This window comes from Erithacus rubecula (genome assembly GCF_903797595.1).
Source record: "Erithacus rubecula genome assembly, chromosome: 31".
NCBI classification, from domain to species: domain Eukaryota; kingdom Metazoa; phylum Chordata; class Aves; order Passeriformes; family Muscicapidae; genus Erithacus; species Erithacus rubecula.
In genome coordinates this window covers 926,899-942,352 of record NC_136682.1, presented here as the reverse complement: position 1 = coordinate 942,352, position 15,454 = coordinate 926,899, and the positions used below count along the sequence as shown (strand labels likewise).

General features: G+C 65.7%; 3 protein-coding genes across 8 annotated transcripts in view; all 3 read left to right on the top strand.

Annotated features, from left to right (window-relative positions):
- Positions 1 to 2,249, top strand: part of BAZ2A (bromodomain adjacent to zinc finger domain 2A) — a gene marked incomplete at its 3' end in the record, with an annotated part of 22,030 nt that extends 19,781 nt beyond the window's left edge. Inside the window, 12 exon segments of the mRNA XM_079329248.1 lie at positions 436 to 627; positions 630 to 676; positions 678 to 709; positions 711 to 730; positions 733 to 918; positions 921 to 976; positions 1,054 to 1,113; positions 1,115 to 1,135; positions 1,689 to 1,770; positions 1,773 to 1,839; positions 1,841 to 1,972; positions 2,066 to 2,249. Of these exon segments, the coding sequence (XP_079185374.1) occupies positions 436 to 627; positions 630 to 676; positions 678 to 709; positions 711 to 730; positions 733 to 918; positions 921 to 976; positions 1,054 to 1,113; positions 1,115 to 1,135; positions 1,689 to 1,770; positions 1,773 to 1,839; positions 1,841 to 1,972; positions 2,066 to 2,249 (1,079 nt within the window).
- Positions 1,888 to 4,943, top strand: MIP (major intrinsic protein of lens fiber). The gene is given in 6 exon segments (XM_079329303.1): positions 1,888 to 3,238; positions 3,752 to 3,811; positions 3,813 to 3,917; positions 4,017 to 4,044; positions 4,047 to 4,096; positions 4,475 to 4,943. Coding segments are annotated over 6 exon segments (816 nt in total). The 5' UTR covers positions 1,888 to 2,878; the 3' UTR covers positions 4,688 to 4,943.
- Positions 4,944 to 5,282: 339 nt separating this feature from the next.
- On the top strand, positions 5,283 to 15,386 carry TIMELESS (timeless circadian regulator). 6 transcript variants are annotated; one of them, XM_079329136.1, is made up of 30 exons: positions 5,283 to 5,414; positions 6,052 to 6,188; positions 6,260 to 6,413; positions 6,495 to 6,609; positions 6,684 to 6,746; positions 7,105 to 7,206; positions 7,300 to 7,455; positions 7,534 to 7,667; positions 7,742 to 7,829; positions 8,581 to 8,757; positions 8,833 to 9,050; positions 9,528 to 9,631; positions 9,709 to 9,878; positions 9,957 to 10,079; positions 10,161 to 10,312; positions 10,387 to 10,484; positions 10,556 to 10,673; positions 11,311 to 11,512; positions 12,238 to 12,389; positions 12,459 to 12,544; positions 12,625 to 12,748; positions 12,848 to 12,930; positions 13,007 to 13,155; positions 13,239 to 13,410; positions 13,498 to 13,566; positions 13,638 to 13,756; positions 14,329 to 14,467; positions 14,543 to 14,582; positions 14,721 to 14,818; positions 14,938 to 15,386. In XM_079329136.1, the coding sequence occupies exons 2-30, from the start codon at positions 6,092 to 6,094 to the stop codon at positions 15,054 to 15,056; spliced, it is 3,621 nt and encodes a 1,206-aa protein (XP_079185262.1). In that variant the 5' UTR covers positions 5,283 to 5,414; positions 6,052 to 6,091; the 3' UTR covers positions 15,057 to 15,386. The 6 variants fall into 6 exon arrangements, with proteins under 6 accessions (XP_079185262.1, XP_079185261.1, XP_079185259.1 ...); XM_079329135.1 differs by having other exon boundaries at positions 7,297 to 7,455; positions 14,546 to 14,582; XM_079329133.1 differs by having other exon boundaries at positions 7,297 to 7,455.
- The last annotated feature ends 68 nt before the right edge of the window (positions 15,387 to 15,454 follow it).

Sequence of the window (15,454 nt, the reverse complement as noted above, 5' to 3'; positions counted from 1 at the left end):
CCATGGGTATCCAAAAACTGGTGGGGATCCTGTTACCATGGCACCCCATCCCTGAGATACCCCATCCCCATGGGTATCCAAAAACTGGGGGGATCCTGTTACCATGGCACCCCATCCCTGAGATACCCCATCCCCATGGGTATCCAAAAACTGGGGGGATCCTGTTACCATGGCACCCCATCCCTGAAATCCCATCCCCAGGGTATCCAAAACTGGGGGGATCCTGTTGCCAGGGCACCCCATCACCAGGGTACCCCATCTCCCCCCCACTGTGCTGAGGGTACAAAAGTACCCCATCCCCGGGTATCCAAAACTGGGACATCCTGTTGCCATAGCACCCCCCCTGAGATACCCCACCCCCGAGGCCCCCTGCCCCCCTGCCACCCCCTCTCTGTGCCACCCACCCCTGGCAGTGCCTGTGGGGTGACCCCCCAGCCCCGCTGTCCCCCCAGGAGCTGCGCAGCGGCCGCTTCTTGGCGGGGGTGCTGGCGGAGCTGCTGGCGACCCTCATCTTCGTGGGGATGGTCCTGGGGGCTTCAGCATCCCCGGGACCACTGGCACACAGCTCTGGCTGGGGGTTGGTGGCCGGGGGGCTCGTCTGCAGCCTCGGGGGTCCGCAGGCCAACCCCCACTGACGCTGGCCCTGCTGTGCACCCGCAAGCTGAGCGCCCTGCGTTGGGGCCGCGGGGGTCCTGGCCCTGTGCGCGGGCCACGCTGGCCTCGGCTGCTGCCCTGCAGCGCTGCCAGATGACACCAGCCTTGTCACCAGGGTGAGTGTCCCCATCCCCGTGCCCATCCCTGTCCCCTTCCTGTGGTGCTGGAGTGGTGTCCCTCCCGCAGGTGAGCGAGGTGGGGACAGCGGGACCGCGCTGGCCTGGGAGACTTTTACCACCTTCCAGCTGGCGCGGGCCGCCTTCGCCGCCCGCAGGCCGGGCTGGCCCTGGGCAGCGCCGTGGCCGCCGGTGCCCTGGCTGCAGTAAGGCCCCCCACTTGGCCCCACCCCCCAGGTGGTCCCCACCCCAGCCAGCCCCTGACCCCCGTGTCCTCCCCCAGGGGCCGTTCTCGGGGGGGCAGCATGAACCCGCGCGCTCTCTGGGGCCGTCCATCGTCACCAGGAGTCTGGGATGATCATTGGGTGAGTTGGGGGCGTCCTGAGTCCCCATAAGGGTGGGTCCCCCCTTACAGTGACCGCTGCTGTCCTACCCCACCCCAGGACAGCAGTTCCTGGTCTTCCCTTCCCTTCCCTTCCCGTCCCTTCCCTTCCCTTCCCTTCCCTTCCCTTCCCTTCCCTTTCCCTTCCCTTCCCTTCCCTTCCCTTCCCTTCCCTTCCCTTCCTTCCCTTCCCTTCCCTTCCCTTCCCTTCCCTTCCCTTCCCTTCCCTTCCCTTCCCTTCCCTTCCCTTCCCTTCCCTGGGTTCCCCTGGCATAAATCAACACCAGCTGCGTCCCCAGCTTGGGCCCTCATGGTGTCACCATCGCAGGACAGGTGTGTCCCCCGTGTTGCCATCCCTGGGACAGGCCCCACCTCGTCCCCATCCTTAGGATGGGACCCTTCCCCCAAACATGTGACACCCCCTCCCCACGGCTCCTCATCCCTGGGGCAGGTTCCTCTGCTCGGTCCCCATCACTGGGGTGGGGTCCCCTGTCCCCCCCACCCCTGGGACACCCCGACACTCTGTGCCCCTCCAGGTGTACTGGCTGGGGCCGGTGCTGGGCGCGGTGCTGGCCGGGCTCTCCTATGAGTTCATCCTGGCTCCCGGAGCCTCCCGGGAGAGCTGGGCGCCTGCCTCGCCTGCCGGGACGTGGCTCTGGTGGAGACCCCCAGCCTGTCCCCCTCCTCGGTTAGCCCGCGGACCCCCGCCCCCCACAGCCGAGCAGCAGGGGCACTGCCTGACCCCCCGCCCCCGCTCCACCCCAGCCCCCCGATCCTCCACACCCCCGACATCGCATCCCCGCCGCCGCCAGAACCTTCCGTGGGGCACCCACAGGATGGGGGGCTCCGTGCCCCCTCCCCTTTTACTGTCCTCTCCCCCGTGGGGGGAATTAAAGGTGTGTTGGGGTCTCAGGTGGGTGCGGAGTGATGCTGTGAAGGAACGGGGCGGGGGGGTCTCGACCACCGCCCTGCGCCTTCGGTGTGTGGCAGCACCGCAACACCGGGGCTGCGGGCGGGCGGGTGCCCCCTCCCCGCGGCCCCCCGGCGAGGGCGGGGGCCGGGACCCCCCGTCAGCTCGTCCCGTGCCGGGGAGCTGAGCGCAGCAAAGCGCTTTGTGGTGGCCTCTGCAGCCCCGGCAGATTCCGGCGGGCGCCAATGGCCGGGCCGAGCCCTAATTCCCCCCGGCCGGGGACTCAGCGCCCGCTAGCCGGGCTGAATAAACCCCTCCCGCAGACAACAGCACCGGGGGGGGGAACACCCCGCGGCCCCCAGCGGGGCTGGCCCGGGACCCCTCCCGCGAAATAGGGGTGGCTCCCAGCAGGGGTTGCCCCAAAGTGTCCCCAAAACATTTCGGGGGGCGGGAGGGGGGGAGGTGTGTCAGTGCTGGCCCCGAGCAAGGGGGTCCCCCAAACCCCACTGGGGGCATCCATGGGTCACAGCCCCCCTCCTCTCCCCAGGCAACCCCAGGGATGGGGAGGCGCAATTCTGGGGGGTGTCCCCACTATTGGGGGGTGCGGGTTGCCCGGGGGGGGCTCGGAGGGTGGGGCGGGGGGGGGGGTTCCTTGCCGCATGTCACCTGTCCCGTGCCCCGGGCAGCGAAGCGGTTAACGGGGGGTGGCGGAGGTGCGATCCCACCCCCGGGGCCGGCCCGGGGGGGCCTTATAAAGGTGGGCGCGGGCGGCCCCCGGGGAGGGGAGCGGGGCCGTGGAGGGCAGCGGGCCAGGCCATGCGGGAGCTGCGCTCGTCCGCCTTCTGGAGGGCCGTCCTGGCCGAGTTCCTGGGCAGCCTCCTCTATGCCCTGCTGGGGCTGGGGGCCTCCCTGCGCTGGGCCCCGGGCCCCCCCAGCGTCGTGGGGGCCGCCCTGGCCTTCGGGCTGGCCCAGACCACCGTGGTGCAGGCGCTGGGCCATGTCAGCGGTGGCCACGTCAACCCGGCCATCACGCTGGCCTTCCTTATGGCCTCGCAGCTCTCCCTGCCCCGAGCCCTGGGCTACCTGCTGGCCCAGGTGCTGGGCATGCTGGCCGGCGCCGGGGTGCTCTACGGGGTGACCCCGGGCCCCGTCCGCGGCACCCTCGGCCTCAGCGCGGTGAGCAGGGGCACGGGGGGGGGGGGATCGGGGGGCTGGGGGACCGTGGGGTGGGGGCTGTAATGAGGGTTTGGGGGCTCCGGGAGGTGTTTGGGGTCTGGGTTACTTTGGGATTGTAATGGGGGTTTGGAAGGGTTGGGGGAGTCCGGGGGTTGTTTTGGGATCTGGGGTACAAGGGACTGTAAAGGAGGGGATGAGGGGTTCAGAGAGGTTTGGGGGAATTGGGGTCCCGGGGGTGTTTTGGGGTACCACGGGGGTGTAATGGGGGTTATGGCGTTCAGAAGTATTTGAGGGATCGGGTGGTGGATTGGGGAGGTCCAGAAGATATTTTGGGGTTTGGATTGATGTGGGGCACTAATGGGGACTGGGCATCCAGGAGGAGCTTGGGGATGAGGAGGGAATTCGCGGGTACAGTGCGATTTGGGGTGTGAAGGGATAACGAGGGGGGGATTTGGGGTGCTGGGGGGAATGAGGGAGCAACTCTGCGGGGTGCTGAGCCCTCTCCCCGCGCAGCTGCACCCCGGCGTGGGCCCGGGCCAGGGCACGGTGGTGGAGCTGCTCCTGACCGCCCAGTTTCGTCCTCTGCGTCTTCGCCAGCTTCGACGACCGTCACGACGGGCGCCCGGCCATGGCTGCCGTGCCCGTCGGCTTCTCCCTCGCCCTCGGCCACCTCTTCGGGGTAAGGGCGGCCGCGGGGACCCCCGTGCTGGGACCCCCGGGGGCTGGGAAGGGGCTGGGGGGCAGCTGTCCAGCCCCCCACTGCCCCGTTCCCCCGCAGATCCACTACACGGGGCGCAGCATGAACCCGCTCGCTCCTTCGCCCCCGCCGTCATCACCCGTAACTTCGCCAACCACTGGGTAAGTGGGGGGGGACGGGGACCCCCAAACCCGCCCCGGGCCCTCCCAGTCCCTCCCCGCTTGTCCCTGTCCTGCCCCAGCCTCTGTGTCGCCGCTGAAGGCAGGCGGCTGCCGGTGTCACCGCGGTGACAGCAGCACCCCAAGGCGCTGGGTAACCCCGGTATCCCGGGCGGGGGAGAAGCGGCCACCCCCCTCTTACCGGGAGACGGGGTCCGGGTCCCCCGATATCCCGGGGAGGGGGACACGCTGCCGACCCCCCGCTCACCGGGAGACGGAAAGCCCCGACTCGGCCGGTGCCCGGGCATCAGCGGGGGGAGGGTGCAGTGCCGCGGGGGTCCGGGATCCTCCGGTGCCGGTGCCCACGCCGCCCCCCCGCAGGTGTACTGGGCGGGCCCGCTGCTGGGCGCGGCGCTGGGCGCGGTGCTGTACGAGTTCGCGCTGTGCCCGCGGCCGCGCAGCTTGGCCGAGCGCCTGGCCGCCCTCAAGGGAGAGCCGCCCGCCCCCACCGCCGTCACCGCCACCACCGCCGCCGCCGAGCCGCCGCCCGAGCCGCCGGCAGAGCCGCTGGAGCTGAAGACGCAGGGGCTGTAACGGGGCCCGTCCCGGGGCGCGGCCCCGCGCCCGCCGCTGCTTTGCTGTGACTGGGCCGCCGCGGTGCGGTGTGGTGCGTGTGTGTGCGGCGCGGCGCGGCGGGCGGGCGGCGGCGGGGCCCCGCTGCCGGCAACCGGCCACCGGGAACCGGCCACCGGGCTGCCCGGGGCCGCCCGTACAGGGCCGGGGCCGCCCCGCCCCGCCGCGGCGGGACTTCTGTGTTCGGTGAATTAAACCTGCTCTTTTATTTTGGTAACCGCTCGCGGCCGTGCCCGGCGCCGGGAAGCGGGAGGGACTCATTTGTGGGGGGGGGGGCGGACACGACACCGGAGCCCCCCCCGGCGGGAGGTGCCGCCCGTTCCCGCGCCCGGGACAGGCCCCTCCCATCCAAAGCCGTTCTTAAAAGGGCAACGCCGCCAGCGGGTTCCGTCTCTTCAATGAACCCCTCCCATCTTCCATCCCTCAACGCCGCGGGGCGGGGGGCGAGAACAGGGGGATTCGGGGCACCCTGAGGCGCCGAGCCGCCGGTTTGTTCCCGTGGTGAACTGCGGGGAGGGTGTGAAGGGGGCGGCGCTGGAGGCACCACCGGAAAGCCGTGGGGGTGTTGCCGCTTGAAGGGTGCGGGCGGGGCGGGGCCTCGGCCCGCGGGAATTGGGGCGGTTGTGTAACGCCGCCCCCGCGCCGGGACCGGGAGCGCGGCCGTGAGGGCGGCGGGGACGGGGCGGCGGTGAGCGGGACGGGGGGCCGGCACCGGGAGGGGGTCTGGGATCGGGGAGTGCCCCAGAACCGGCGGGGACTGGGGTCTGGGTGATCCAAAAACCAGGGGGGTGATTCTGGAAGGGTTCGGTGCGGGGGGGGATCGGAGGAACCGGGACCCCCGCGTGCTCCGTGCTCTGGAGGGTGTCCCGGGTTCGGGGGGACCGGGGAGTGCTCCCGAATCAGGGCGGGTTCGGGGAGGACTTGGGGGCTGGGATGCGGGATCGGGAGGGGAGGTTCTGAGATTGGGGGTTCGGGAATGCTCCGGGTTCGAGGAGGCAGCGGGGCCGACGGGGATCGGGGTGTGCTCCGTGGCTGCGGGGAGCCGAAACGGGAGGGGTGATGTGGGTGGAACCGGAGCAACCGGAGCTTAGGATGCCCCGGGGCTGTGGGGTGCGCCGGTATTGGGGTGGACCGGGACCGGAAGGTGCGCTGGGATCGAGGTGGTACCGGGGCCTGGGGATTGCTGTGGGATCCGGTACCGAGGGGGACCGGGCCTGGAAAGTTTTTTGAGGTGACTGGGACCAGAGGGTGCCCCGGGATTTGGGGAACCGAGACCGACAGGTCGGCCCAGAACGGGGGTACCCAGCGCTGACAGTGGCCCGCAGGTGGCCCCCGGTGCTGGTCCCGTGTGCAGCCCCGCGCTGCATGGACTGGTACATGATGAACTGCGAGCTCCTGGCCACCTGCAGCGCCCTGGGCTACCTGGAGGGCGACGTGTACCATCGGGAGCCCGACTGCCTGGGTAGGTGGTCACCGGTGGGGAGGGGGCGGTGCGGACCGGGGAGGGCGGGGACTGACGGCCCGTGTCCCCAGAGAGCGTCAAGGACCTGATCCGGTACCTGCGCCATGAGGACGAGACCCGGGACGTGCGGCAGCAGCTGGGGGCTGCCCAAATCCTGCAGAACGACCTCCTGCCCATCCTGGTGCAGTACCCCCAGGACAAGGTGCTCTTCGACGCTGTCATCAGGTATTGGGGGGCGGATTTGTGGCCAGGGGTGAGGGCTGCTTGCTGGACAGGGGTTCCTCACAGCCCTTCACCCCCTCACAGGTTGATGGTGAACCTGACACAACCAGCCCTGCTCTGCTTTGGGAAGGTGCCAGCTGATGCCACCTCCCGGCACCACTTTCTCCAGGTGCTGTCCTACCTGCAGGCCTACAAAGAGGTGAGGCTGTCTGGGGATGTGCTGTGGGCAGGGGGTTTTGCCCACATCCCTTTGCTCACATGGGGTCTCTGCAGGCTTTTGCCAGTGAGAAGGTGTTCGTGGTGCTCAGTGAGAAGCTCTACAACCTCCTGCAGCTGGTGAGTCCCCTCTCCTCAGGGGGCTGTGGGTGATGTCCCTAATGGGGATCTCCAGGAGGCTGCAGGCTCTGTCCCTGCTGGGGGTTCCTGTGGGGTGAGGGGCAGGGTCTTTCCTTGCTTGGAATCCCCAGGGGGCTCCAGGGTCCATCCATACCATGAATCCCTGGGGGCTGTAGGGTTTGTCCTTATTGGGGTTCTCTTGGGGTCTGTCCCTGTCAGGGGTCCCCAGGAGGCTGAAGGGTCTATCCTTGCCAGGAGTCCCTGGCTGTGGGGGGAGGATCTCTCAGGGGCTGTGGGGTCTGTCCTTGCCAGGGACCCCCAGGGGGCTGTGGGGGGCCCTGACAGCCGTGTCCCCCAGGACTGGGAGCAGCGGCAGGAGGAGGACATGCTGCTGATCGAGAGGATCCTGCTGCTGGTGCGCAACGTGCTGCACGTGCCCCCGGACCCTGCAGAGGAGCAGGTACCAGGACAGGGCCCTTCCCTGGCTCCCTGACAGATCTGGGGGTGCAATGGCCCCACAGGGACCCTGACACCCTGCCACCACCCCCAGCAGGGTGTGGATGGTGATGCCAGCGTGCACGACCGGGTGCTGTGGGCGCTGCACATCAGCGGGATGGACGACCTGCTCAAATTCCTGGCCAGCGCCCAGGTGGAGCAGCAATGGGCCCTGCACGTCCTGGAGATCATCTCCCTCATGTTCCGTGACCAGGTGAGCTGGGGGGGCAGAGGGGGCAGGGCAGGGACCCCCCCCCCAGAGCCCCCACAGTGCTGACAGAGCTGCTGGCAGAGCCCAGAGGAGCTGGCAGCACTGGGACAGGGGACAGCAGGTGCTGAGCACGGGGAGGACACGCGGGAGCTGGAGACCTTGAGGCAGAGGGAGCTGGCAGAGAAGAGAACCCGGGCACTGCAGCGCACATCAAGGTGAGGAGGGGGGACAGGGATGGGACCCCCATGATGATGGGGACAGTGTCACTCAGCCCCTGTCCCCTGCCCAGGCATTCCCGTTTCGGGGGCTCCTACGTCCTGCAGGGTCTCAAGTCCATCGGGGACCGGGATGTGGTGTTCCACAAAGGGCTGCACAATGTGAGTGTGGGGCTGGAGAGGTGGGGATGGGGCAGGGGGCATGGGGACAGGGATGTGTGTGGGATTTGGCACAGAATGGAAGGACAAGGACGTGGCAGGAGGTGCAGGAATGTGGTGAGGGGCACTGGACATGGTAAGGGATAAGGAAGCAGGAACATGGGTGGGACACAAGGCTAAAGGTGTGGTGTGGGGCACGGGGTCAAGGATGTGGCAGGTGGCATTTGGATGTGGATGTGGGTACGGGGGCACAGGGGAGTCACACAACTGGGGAGGTGACAGTGGGCACAGGGACAAGGACATGGTGGGGGTCACAGGGTCAGGGATGTAGAGGGAGCTATGGGGACAAGGACACGGTGCCAGGTACATGATGGGGGGCACTGGGGTGGGAATGTTGCAGAGATCACTGAGATGGGAATGTGGGTGTGGGGCACAGGGACAGGAACATAGGTGGTGATACAGGACCAGTCATGGGGTGTGGAGCACAGAGCCAGGGATGTGGTGGGGTTGCAGGAACAGGGATGTGGGGGCTGCAGGGACAGAGCAGGACTGGGGGATCTTGAGAACTGAGCAGGGACATGCTGGGGACTCAGTGGGGCTGGGGGATGCTGAGGATTGAGCAGGGTCACCGAGGTGTGGTATAGAGCACAGGGACAGGGACATGGTGGGTACCATAGAACCAGGACGGTGCCAGGGGACACCAGCACAATGCCACAGGGATCAATGATCAATCTGGCCTCTCCATGCCCTGCAGCTGAAGAGCTACAGCCACGACCTGGGCAAGGAGCCCCGGCGGGTGCCCCGGCGCCGCCAGGCCGCCCCCGAGTCCGAGCCCTCGCGCCGCTCCGCCCGCAACGTCCGGCTCTTCCTGCGCCACTTCTGCCAGGATTTCCTGCAGGGCTGCTACAACCGCCTGATGCTGCTGGTCAAGGTGAGGGGCTGGGAGGGATGGGATACCCTGTGCAGGGTGTGGGACCCTCACTGAGACTCCCTGGTCGCCCCCCAGGACCAGCTGGTGCGGGAGAAGGCTCAGCAGCACGATGAGACCTATTACTTGTGGGCCACTGCCTTCTTCATGGCCTTCAACCGGTGCCACGGCTTCCGCCCCGAGCTGGTGTCCGAGACCGTGGGGGTCCGAGCCTTCCACTTCATCGAGCAGAACCTCACCAACTACTATGAGATGGCACTGATAGACAAGAAGGAGGCAACAACCTGGGCACGCAGGTGAGCACCTGGGACACCCCTCAGTGTCTGGGATTCCTCATACCTGGGATTCTCCTTGAGTATCTGAGACTTCCCCCAGGGTGTGTGGGACCTTCTGGGCACCTGGGATACTCCCAGTGTTTGGGACCCTCTGGGCACCTGGGAGACCCCAGGGCATTTGGGACAGCTCTTGGTGTCTGGGACTCCCAAATATTTGGGATCCCCTGATGTCTGGGACCCCCTGGACACTTGGGACATCCTGGGGTGCCCTTCACAGTCACTTGTGACCTCCTTGATTCTTGGAACACCCTGGGAACCCAGGAACGCCTGGGTACCTGGGACACCCTGTGTCTCACCAGTCACCTGTGACCTCCCTGGTGCCTGGAACACCCTGGGGAACCCAGGAACGCCTGGGCACCTGGGACTGTCTGTGCTGCCTGGGGACCCCCTTGGGCATTTGGGACCCCCAAAGTACCTGGGCTCCCCTGCCATCCCCAGGATGCACTTGGCCCTGAAGGCGTACCAGGAGCTGCTGCGGACGGTGCAGGAGATGGATCGCTCCCCGGAGCAGGCGGTGCGGGACAGCAGCCAGGTCATCAAGAGTGAGTCCCTCTGCCCCATCCCTTGGGGTGTCCCTGACCCTGATCCCTTCCCACTGCCACCCTCCTCCCCTCCCCAGGCAACATCTTTTACCTGATGGAATACCGGGAGCTCTTCCTGGCGCTTTTCCGCAAGTTCGACGAGTCCAAGCAGCCGCGCAGTTTCCTGCGGGACCTGGTGGAGACTGCCCACCTCTTCCTCCACATGCTGGAGCGCTTCTGCCGCGGCCGTGCCAACCTGGTGGTGCAGGTGGGGTGTGCCTGCCCTGCCTTGGGGGGTCCCCTGAGGGTCAGGCAGCTCCTGCTGACCCCATCTTTGTTCCCCCAGAGCAAACGTGTGCGGAGGAAGAAGAAGAAGCCTCGTGTGCCTGCAGCTCCCGCTCAGCCCAGCGCTGCGGAGCTGGAGCAGCTGTGGGAAGAGTTGGCCCCGCAGCTCCAGGCTTGCCTGGAGGTACCAGGGAAGGGTCCAGCCCCATGGGAGGGGGGCTCTGGGGGTGTTGGTGGGGCACAGAGTGACCCTGTCCTGCTCCAGGGCGAGGTGCCCCTCCCAGAGGACGTGGTGCCCTTTGACGCCGCCTCGGAGACGCCGGTGGAGGAGCAGCGCGCCGAGGCTCTGCTGCGGATCCAGGAGTGCCTGCGGGGCTCCCTCCTGCCCCAGGCCCTGCGCCTGCTGCGCTCGGCCAGGTACCAGCACCGTGCTGCCCAGCTCCTGCCCAGGGCATGGGGGCACGGTGCCAGCCTGTCCCCACTGTCCCCAGGGAGGTGTGGCCCGAAGGGGATGTGTTTGGAGCCACGGATGCGGGGCCGCCTGAGGAGACCCAGCTGCTGCGGGAGATCCTCCTCGCTCCCCTGCCCAGTGAGTTCCCATCTGTGACACTGGGAAGGGAGAAAACTTTGGCTGCAGAGCCTCAGCACATCCCACCACAGGGCACACACCCACCGAGCCCGAGGAGCAGGAGGAAGAGGAGGATGAGGAAGAGGAAGAGGAGGAGCAGACCGTGCAGGTGGCAGAGAAGGAATTCAACTTCCTCGATTACCTGAAGCGGTGAGAAGGGTTTGGGGAGCACTGGGAGGGTCCTCTGTGGGGTGGCTGTACTGATGGGGTGTCACAATCCACTCAACCCTAGTGGGAGTTGTGATGGTTCATTTGACCCCAGGGTGCAAAAAGACAAAAACAAGAGACTCAGGTTTTGTTCAGCAGAAAGCAGCAATGCAGTTTATTGGGTGAAAACAATTCAGTCTTGTGATAGAAGAGAGAGAGAAAGAGAGAGAGGGAGAGGTAAAGGAAAAGGAGAAAGAGAGAAAGGATGGGATGTAGCTACCAACAGAAGGGAAGCATCCTCATGGTCATCCGATGATGACATTGGGGAGAAAGAGATCTCAGAGTCTCTTTAGGAAAGTCACTTTTTATAGTCCTTTTCCAAAGCGAGTGGCATCTGGCCAAAAGGTGGGGAGATTTCTGGGCTGTTGTATGTGGAGATCATTGCTCCAAGGAACAGGAGCAGGAACAGGGAGCTGTAACCAGCACCTGCTGAGAGCAGCACCAGGCACAGCCACAAACAGCCCTGGGCCAACATCCACCTGGACGAAGCCAGAACTGAGCTCCAGAGCGAGAGCTGGGTCTGGGGGTCTGTCTGTGCTGATGGTGGTGAGGCAGATCAGCCCGACCCTGAGCCGTGCAGGTTCGCCTGTGCCCCGGTGGTGCGGGCGCTGGTGCTGCTGCTGCGGGGGTACGCGCGGAACAGCCCCCGCACCAACCACTGCGCCGCGCGCCTGCTGCACCGCCTGGCCCGCCAGCTGCACATGGAGCCGCTGCTCTTCCAGCTCTCCCTCTTCGCCCTCTTCCACCGCCTGCTCAGCGACCCCGCAGCTGCTGCTTATCAGGTCAGGCAGGGTGCTGAGCCAGGCTGGGAGGGGTTTGGTACTGCAGCCCCCAGTCCTGCTCAGTTCTCAGCATTGCCCAGCCCCACTGAGTCCCCAGCAGTTCTCAGTCCTACTCAATCCTCAGCATTCCCCAGCCCTGGTTGGTCCCTGCAGCCCCCAGTCCTGCTCAATCCTCAGCATTGCCCAGCTCTACTGAGTCCCCAGCAGTTTCTCAGTCCTGCTCTGTCTCTGCAGCCCCCAGTCCTGCTCAATCCTCAGTACTCCCTAGCCCCAGTGAGTTCCTGCAGCCCCCAGTCCTGCTCAATCCTCAGCATTCCCCAGCCCCAGTGACTCCTTAGCAGCTCTCAGTCCTGCTCAGTCCTCAGCATTGCCCAGCCTCACTGAGTCCCCACTCTCAGTCCTGCTCAGTCCTCAGCATTGCCCAGCCCCACTGAGTCCCCAGCAGTTCTCAGTCCTGCTCAATCATCAGCATTCTTCAGCCTCCCTGAGTTCCTGCAGCCCCCAGCCCTGCTCAGTCCCCGGCATCTCTCAGACCTGCTCTGTCTCCAGCATCCCCCAGCCCCACTCTCCATCCCAGGTGTCCCCCAGCCCCATTTTCTGTGCCCACATCCCCCAGCCCCTCTGTCCGTCCCTGGTCCAGCCCTGCTCTGTATTCCAAATTTCCCTCAGCCCCACTCTCTGTCCCCAGTGTCCTGCAGCCCCTCTCTCTCTCTTGCTGTCCCCAGGAGTTGGTGGCCTTGGCCAAGTTCATCCTGGGCAAGTTCTTTGCGCTGGCAGCCACCAACAAAAAGGCCTTTGTGGAGCTACTCTTCTGGAAGAGCCCAGCCACTGTCTATGAGATGACCAAGGGCTACAGCTCCCTGCAGGAGGGAGAGGGGTGAGTGAGGCAAGGGAGGGGGCTGCCACCCCCTCTCCCCTCCCCTCACCCCCTTCTGCCCCTCCCCAGGAGCACCCGGAGCCGGGTCCCCCCCTGGACACCCCAGGAGGAGCAGGAGCTGCGGGAGCTGTACTGGAAGTACAAGGAGGTGGAAGGTACTGAGGGTCTCAGGGGTCTCAGTGGGACCCCCGGGGGGTGGCAGGGGTTGTGTCCCTGCATTCTCCCTGTCCCACAGGTGGGGACATCATCGCTGCCATCCTGGCCCAGCTCCCCACGCCCGGGCGGACGCGCAAGCAGGTGGTGAAGCAGCTGGTGAGGATGGGGCTGGCCAGCAGTGCCAAGGACTTCCCACGGGAGAGGTGGGTCAGGGACCCCTGGGGACAGGGCAGGGACCCCTGGGGACAGGGCAGGGATCCCTAGGGACAGGGCAGGGACTCACAGCTGTTTCCCACCCCCAGGAAGGGCACCAACATCGTGCTGTGGACACAGGAGCAGGAGGAGGAGCTGACACGCCTTTTCGAGGAGTTCCAGGGCTCAGATGGTGAGCTGGACATGGGGAGCAGACCCCTAAAAATCCCCTGTAGCCCCCCCAAACTGACCTCCCCCCCTCCCCACAGACGTCCTGGGGAACATCATGAAGCACCTGACAGCGCGGCGCTCGAGGGCTCGGGTGGTGGAGAAGCTGCTGGGGCTGGGGCTGGTGGCTGAACGCAAGGAGCTGTACAAGAAACGCCGGAGGAAGAGCCAGGGCCCCGGCCCCGGGCAGGTATGGGGGGCTGGAGGGTCCTGGGCTGTCCCCTGGGGGTGCTGTCCCACCCTGGGGCACCCAAACACTGCTGGTTCCCACAGGCTGCCACAGGTGTCCCGGCCATGCCAGCCCAGCACAGCTCAGGAGAGGATGAGGACAGCGAGGAGGATGAGGATGAGGATGAGGATGAAGCAGAGGAAGGCCCCATGGAGGAGCACTGGGTGCCTGAGGAAGGGGCTGGGCAGGACCTGGCGCAGCACCTGCATCAGGAAGGTGGGCAAGGGGCTCTGAACCCCCCCCAGCTGGGCTTGGCTGTGGGGCTGGGTCCTGTGTCCCTGTGTCACCTTCTGCTGTCCCCAGGCCTGGCCGGGCCCCTGCGGTGGCTGGAGAACTGTCTGAGAAGGGTGGCAGGGGACCGTGAGGAGGATGGTGAGTGGGGTGGGGGTTGGGTGGGGGGCTGCTGTGGGGTTGGGGTCTCTCTGACCCCATTCCTGGCCCAGGTGTGTCCCACCCGGTGCCGCTGGTGCCGCTGACGGAGGAGAACGAGGACGCCATGGAGGATCGGCGCTTCCAGACCCTGCTGAGACAGCTGGGGCTGCGGCCCCCTGCCAGCGAGCAGGTGAGGTCCCTGTCCCCATCCCTGTCCCCATCACCATCCCCATCAATGTATCCATCCTTGTCCCCATCACCATCCCCATCGCTTTATCCATCCCTGTCCCCATCACCATCAATGTATCCATCCCTGTATCCATCCCTGTCCCCATCGCCATCTATGTATCTATCCCTGTATCCATCCCTGCCCTCATCCCTGTCCCCATCACCCCATCCCTGTCTCCATCACCATCAATGTATCCATCTTTGTTGCCATCCCCACCCTGTCACCATCCCTCTCCATCTCTGTCTCCATTTCTGTCCCCATCTCTGTCCTATTCCCATCCCCATCCTTGTCCCCATCCCTGCTCCATCCTTGTTCCCTTCCCTATCCCCTCCATTCACATCCCTGTCCCCTCATCCCCATCCTTGTCCCCATCCCTGTCCCCTTCTCTATCCCCATCCCCATCTCCCATCCCTGTCCCCCATCTCTTCCCCATCCCCATCCTTGTCCCCATCCTCATCCTTGTTCCCATCTCTGCCCTATCCCCATCCCCTCACCCCCAGCTCATCCCTGTGGTCTCCCCCTTCTCTGCCCAGGAATCCTTCTGGCGCATCCCGGCCGCCCTCACCCCGCAGCAGCTCCGGCGTGCAGCCGCCTCCATCGCCCACCATGGCCCCCCAGGAGCCCCCCAGGACCTGCCAGAGCCACCCAGGTGCCCCCAGGATGTGGCTGCAGGTGAGAGGTGGGGCTGGGGGTGGGGGATCCCCAGGTGTGGGGCTGGCTCTGAGCCCCCCTCCTTGTGCCCCTCAGCAGAGCCGCAGCCGGCAGGGTTGGGATCAGACTCGGAGAGGTGAGAGCACAATTCCCTTCTCAGCTTGGGGGGGTTCTCCCTCCCTGGTTTGGGGGAGGGTCTTCTCCCTGCCTGGGGAGGGGATCCAGCCCTCTGCATCCTCCCCATGTGGGGGCTAAGCTGTGCCAACCCCTGCAGTGAGGAGCCCGTCCCTGTCCCTGTCCCCAGCCCGGTGCAGCCGCGCTCCAAGAGGCGCCGGGAGCTCGCCAATGAGGATGAGGATGGTGGCAGCTCAGGTGGGTTCAGCCCCTCTGCACTCTCCTGGGGGCTAAGAGAGCTCTGAGTCACTGAGATTGTCCTGTCCCTTTGCCACATCCCTGGGGGGCTCAGCTGTCCTCTCTCCCTCCATCCACAGGCACTGAGCCAGCCCCTGCAGCTCCCTGCTCCAAGGAGGATGAGGAGGATGAAGATCCACAGCCCCGGGGGAGGCGGAAACGCATCCGCTGCCTGGAAGAGGAAGAGGAGGAGGATTGAGTGGCTCCCCATATCCTGCCTGTGCCCAGGCCCTGTGCTGTTTCCTGGGCTTTTTTGCAGATTTTATTGGATTTCTGCAGTTTTTCTGCAGTTTTTCTGGGGTTTCTACAGGTTTTCTGGGGTTTCTGCAGATTTTCTTCTGCAGGTTTTGATGCTGTTTTTAAAGGCTGCACAAGCAACCAGTTTCTCCACCTGACACCATCTCCATTTTTTACCTCAAATTCCCTCTTTTTCCTCAGCTGCTTTTTTTTTTTTTTTTTTTTCCCTCCCCTAAAACTTTTTAAATCTGGACAGGGCCTAAATAAATAAAGGTGACTTTTGGCCTCCTTGGGTGTGTGTGGGTCTGCAGCAGGGCTGGGGGCTCGAGCTGCCCTGGCCTCAGGGAGTGCCTGCTCCCT

What these genes read in the sequence shown, in the direction of transcription:
- TIMELESS (XM_079329133.1), top strand. Translation starts at nt 6,092, where the DNA reads ATGGACTGGTACATGATGAACTGCGAGCTCCTGGCCACCTGCAGCGCC. An exon ending in GTGCCAACCTGGTGGTGCAG is followed by an intron (nt 9,879 to 9,956) that starts GTGGGGTGTGCC and finishes TTGTTCCCCCAG; the next exon opens with AGCAAACGTGTGCGGAGGAA. An exon ending in GGAGTTCCAGGGCTCAGATG is followed by an intron (nt 12,931 to 13,006) that starts GTGAGCTGGACA and finishes CCCTCCCCACAG; the next exon opens with ACGTCCTGGGGAACATCATG.